This window comes from Otolemur garnettii, unplaced genomic scaffold, assembly GCF_000181295.1.
Source record: "Otolemur garnettii isolate 467f Iridium unplaced genomic scaffold, OtoGar3 scaffold00038, whole genome shotgun sequence".
NCBI lineage: Eukaryota > Metazoa > Chordata > Mammalia > Primates > Galagidae > Otolemur > Otolemur garnettii.
The window spans coordinates 9188133-9193910 of record NW_003852433.1 but is presented as its reverse complement, the minus strand read 5'-3'; the positions used below and the strand labels follow the sequence as shown (position 1 = coordinate 9193910).

At 43.6% G+C, this 5778-nt stretch overlaps 1 protein-coding gene across 1 annotated transcript in view; it reads left to right on the top strand.

The window, feature by feature from the left end:
- The window catches only part of CCDC60 (coiled-coil domain containing 60), a 170343-nt gene that overhangs the window by 75400 nt on the left and 89165 nt on the right, over positions 1-5778 (top strand). The window contains exon 2 of the mRNA XM_003790000.1: positions 1123-1202. Coding sequence (XP_003790048.1) covers positions 1123-1202 — 80 coding nt within the window. The remainder of the gene's footprint in view (positions 1-1122; positions 1203-5778) is intronic.

The following is a 5778-nucleotide window of genomic DNA, read 5'->3' as shown; positions in this document are numbered from 1 at the left end:
GCACTCTACCAAGGGTGATATAGTGAGACTCTGTTTCAAAAAAAAAAAAAAAAAAATTCTGAAATGCAAATGCTAACTTCAAGACAAGATCATCCGGATAATATTCTGATTGTTGTTTGTCCAAATTAGGGGCTGAGTAAAATGTCTTTTGTGTTAAAATATTGTTACATTAACTATCTTCCTTATGTTGAACTGGTATCAACCTCTAGTTAAGGCAAATGAATAGAGGAAAGGAAAAGAGAAACCCACAAACAATTATCTGCATAATTCACTTGTAAAATCCTGCTATTTGGAAAGGATCAGGGAAAACATAATAAATTTCCATATTTTTATTGTTCATATTCAGCCTTCCAAATCAGCTGCTAATGCCATAATTTATTTATTTATTCTTTTTGAAACAGAGTTGCTATTATTCCAAGCTAAAGTGCACAAGCGTCATCCTCAGTTACAGCAGCCTCAAACTCCTGGGCTCAAGCGATCCTCTTGCCTCAGCCTCCTGAGTAGCTGGGACTGCAGGCACCTGACATTCCCAGCTAGCTTTTCTATTTTTAGAAGAAACAGGTTCTCACTCTTGCTTAGGATGGTTCCAAACTCCTGAGCTCAAGCGATCCCCTTGCCTCAGCCTCCTGGAGTGCTGGGATTATAGACATGAACCATCCTGCTCAACCAACAATAATTATTTTTAATGCTTTTTTTTTTTACTTTAAATTAAATTAACTTCCAAATTCCTCATTCATAGCAAGTAGTTCATAAATGGAAGCTATACTACTTGCTATGAATGAGGAATTTGGAATTTGGAAGTTAATTTAATCCTCAAAACAGACTAGGAATTACTCTCCTATTCTAGTGAAAAAAATCGAGGCCCAGAAAGATTAATTTGTTCACAATCACACAGCTAGCTGGTCACCAGGCAGAACTAGAATCAGAGCTCGGGTCCACCTGTCTCCAAAGCCCTTACCATGTCTACCATGTCGCATGGCCCTCTCTTTGGTATTGAGATGGCCTTTGTGCTGTCCGGGACCCCCCCAAACCTGGCTGGACATCTCAGATGAACACACGAGGCTCCTATGTGTGACAGGTGTATCAGAACGCACTTACTGTCACTGCTTGTCTTCTCCTTAGGTAACAGACAAACCGATGAAGAGCATCAAGTATATGGACAGGGAAGTAATAAACCTCAGAAAAGACCTTAGACGAAGCCGGTGAGTAAGCCCAGCAAGGAATGGCCCATAGACAACCCAACGGGATGAGCAGACCATGGGATGGTGCCTATGGGACCTTGCTGAGTCCCAATGTCCCCCAACCCAGAACATCGAGCAGAAGACTTACAGGAGGGTAACTTTATAAGAAGCAGAAGGCAGGCTCCCTTTCTTGGCTGGACTGGTCCTGCACTGGTCCTGTCTCTACACGTTTTCCATGTCAGCCTCCAGCCTAGAATTTCCTCTACTTTCCTCCCAGGACCCAAATACACCTCAGGAGAGTCCCCACATGCTCCAGAAAATGTTCCCTTTTTACTCCAGGACCACACTATGATAGTGAGATAGACTCATTCTCACACACTGGCCCTGTGACTCTCCAGCAGGTGACACTGACGGAGTTAGTTAAATCCCCCAGGTCTCTGTTTCCCCATCTGTAAAATGAGAATAATATGAGATGGTTAAAAGAACCAAACGAAATAACACGTCTAAGGTGCGCCTTACCTGGCCTTGAACACGACTCAGGTGCTGTTCCTCTCCCCCGACCCCCAGCCCCGTTCCTTCCCCCTCTGCTGAGGAGAACAAACTGAGGTCCAGGTCCCTGTGTTACTTGTGTCTGGGTTTTTTCCCCTCACTCCTTAACTCCTCCCTGGGACCTGCAACATTCCCAAACTGGACTTTTGTCAAAACAACTGAAAGCAGAGTAAGAGATAGACTCTTGTAGCACAAGCACACAAGACCTGTGCTGAAATGAGTACCCTACAGCGGGGAAGATCTCCCACTCGGCCACCACTGCGAGAGGCAGAGCGAGGCCCTCCCTCCCTTCAGTTCCATACCCGAAAGCCGCTCTGCCCCACGGCCACCCGAATCTCCGCTCCACACCCCAGCACCACTTGATGAAACGGCCGACTGAGCCCAAGAGGAGGCTCAGAAAGCCAGGAGAAGGAAAGGAGTCAAATGGCCCAGGATGGCAGCCAACAGAAGGTCCCAGAGGGCGACCTTCCCGCTAAACGTCAGAGGGTTTCTGGACAAACACTCTGTAGCAGAAACCTAATGCAAGCCACAAAAGTAATTTTAGTTTTAGTTTTTGATGTATCCACACTGCTAACAGTGAAAAGAAACAGGTGGAAGTATTTTAACTAATATATTTTATTTAACTCAATATATCAAGGGATCATCCCTCGACATGTAATCAATATTTTAAAAGGTATTAATGAGATGCTTTGCATTCTGTTCCTCATGGATGGTGACAAGTGATGAAATGATGAGAAAAAATGAATGGTGAAAGATCTGGGGTACATTTCACACTTAGAGCACATACGTATCAATGTGGGCCAGCCACATTTCAAGAGTCTGATAGTTGTTAGGGATTAAATTGTGCCTAGTCACCCACAAAAATTCATACGTTGAATCCCTAGCCCCCTAACCTGGCTTTCCTTGAAGGTAGGGCATTTACAAAAGTAATTAAAGTTAAATGAAGTCGTGAGGCTGGGCTCAGATTCCACCTGACTGGTGTCCCTGTGAAAAGACATGACAGGCACATGGAGAGGCCACACAACAAAGGCAGCTGCCTACGAACCAACCCTGCTGGCACCTTGATCTTAGGCATCCAGCCTCTAGAACTGCGAGAAAAGTAATATCAGTTGTTGAAGCCTCCCAGTCTGTGGCAATCTACTGGCTTCTCACCGAGCCAGCAGGAAACAGGGGCTTGATAAAAAGGTGATTAAGGCAATGGCTTTTCTGCCACCTTTCAGTTGGCCAGCTGAGCCCGTCACTCCTGACGGACACGTTGGCCATGGCTCTGAAACAAGCTACAATTTAATTTATCCTGTCCAACGGTTGGACATAAAGGATAATGTGAGAAAGGACAGACAGAAAAGCCACAATCCAGAAAACAAGAAAAGAAAATAAAACGTTCCATCCAGCAACACACCAATATTTAAGGGAATCAGCCACTACCCTTCAGAAGGAAATACCCTGTTTTCCAAAGGAAGTCACCTTTCCAAGAAGGGCAAACCCCATGACCCCATCTCCCAGTATTTAATGAGGTGAATTATTAGTGAAGAAGATATATTTTCCACTCACTGTTCTATAAACATGTTTCACCTCCTACTAGACTCTAGCCCACCTTGAGCCAAACACCTTAACTGTCTTCTGGATTTTTATTTAATCCTTCAGACCTCTTATAATTCAATTGCACCATCCCTGGCTTCATGGCCAATTTAACACGATGCTAAAAAGAATAAAACTGTAACTGCATTCTTCCTCACCTGGTCCACCAGATGTTCAGTGTCACCACGCAGCACACTATGCACTAACTTGCTGAATTTCTCCTAGCGGAACTTGACAATCAGGAGGACCTCGCTCTCTGCATGTGCCCAATTGTTGGTTGACTCTTGAAGCCAATGACATATTTACCTCCAAAGGTGCCAATATTTTCTTTCTATTGCAAATGTTTTAAGAAAAATAAACATCTCTACAACTAAAACAACTGAAATGTGGAACATAAAACCATGATTTTCCCGTATCAGGTATAGGCAATCCGCAAGTAAATACAGATTAATTAACTACCCACCCACACCCCACAGCAGACTCCAAGTGTCTAACGAGGCCTGAGACTATGATTTCCATCTGTGAAGCAAGGTAATGAGAAGTAACAAAGGTAGAATTGGGGAAAAAGAAAAATATCTATCTTTGTTTTCTTGAGTTACTTCTTCTTGGTACTTCCTTAGCCTCTGTGTTCATTCTTTTTTTTTTCAACAAATATTTATTGAGTATAAGGCACCACCAGAAATATTATTATATACATTTGAGATGAACAAAACAGACAAGTCTTCAGAGAGTGAGAGATGATGATGATGTGTGTTACAATGGGATAAGAATAACAAACCAGTTAGCAAGCGCATGCCCGGAGTGTGGGGATGGGGATATGAAACAAGGTGATGTGTAGAGGATGGAGAAGACTTGAGCTGCTTTTACCACTTTAGCGAGAGTGGTGAGGGAAGAGTGGCTTTGGGAAGCAGCCCTGGGCTCAATGCCTGAATGGTGAGAGAGAACCATTCACATAAAGATGTAGAGGAGGGAGGTGGAGTATTTCAGAAAACAATAGGTGAATAGATGCCAAAGTCAGAACAAATGGGAAATGCCGGAGGCGTGAAGCCATGTGTGTGGCTTCAGCAGAGCGAGAGAGGATGAGAGAGGGAAGAGAGAAAAATCAACAAGCCAGGAAAGGGCTTACACGGCCTTACAGGCTGTGATGAAAAGTTTAGGTTTTCATCTCAGTTTAACAAGAACCCATTGGAGCATTCCAGAGAAGGATATGATCTGATTTTTATAAGAATATTCCATCCACTGTATAGAGACCAGTTGGAAGGCTGTGGTGAGAGTGACAAGGGTTTGGATTGAGAACATAGCAGTGACCTGGGGAGAAATGGATAGATTCAGGATTTCTTTGGAGGTAAAGCCATGGGACTGGCTAATGAATTACACGTGGGACCCAAGGGAAAAGGCCACACTGTATTTCTGAATGCTACAAGGACCTATTTTCATTTCTGCCTCCCTTGCTAGGATGTGACAGCTCTCACAGAGTGGACTGTGCCTTGTCCTGAGCAAGCGTTCACTGATGGGATGAACTGATTCTCTTGTCCGTCCCTAGAACTTATCAGCTTAAAAGGGGAGGGAAAGCTCATATATTAGCATAATAGGAGAAATGAGTAAGAGAGATGGTTTATACATAAATCTGTGGATAAATTAGAAGGTAAGATAGCTGGTCCACTGCTTTAGGCATTTTGGATGAGCTTACAGTCCTTTCCCTCTTCAAACAGCAGTGTCCACTCTGACTTACTGGTGACTGGGCTGTGGCTGGGAACAGGAGGTATTAATGTTGCCCTACAATAGAATCAACCTGTCTATCTCAGTGCTTGGTATAAAATGGGCACTCAATAAATATTCTGAAATTTACATTTGCATAACATCTTGAAGTACTCCCCAAGGCAGGCAGGGAAAGTCTTTTTGATTCATTTCTCAAATCACTTTCTCTGATACTCCAAGAAGTTCAGAGATTTACATAGTATCAATCGGCAACTGCTGCAAAACAAACCACTCCTCCAAAACCTTAGTAACTTAAAACAATGAGCTGTGTGAGTGATTATAAGGGTATGATTCTACTGGGAGATTTTCTGGTCTCAGCTGAGCTCCCCTGTGCATCTCTCATCAGCTGAGGGTTGGGTTAATGGCAAGATCTTGGCTGGGCTCCCTCCTGTGTTAGGAGGTCAGCTGGCTATAGACAGGTCTAGAATGGCCTTAGCCAGAACTACATGGTCTCTCACTCTCAAGCAGGTTAGTTAGAGCCTGAGCTCATGGTAGTGGGATCCTGAGAAAGAACAGAAGTATGTGACACCTCTTAAGGCTTAAGCTAGAAACTGGAAAACTTCTGCCATATTCTTGTGGCCAAAACCAGTCAAGAATCCAGTCCATCTGAGGTCTACCTTATAGGGGTACAGGTGAATCTTTCTAAGAGTAGAATGTGAATGTTTTAAAGCAATAACTGAGAAAATGACATGAAGGCTGTGTTGACCAGTTG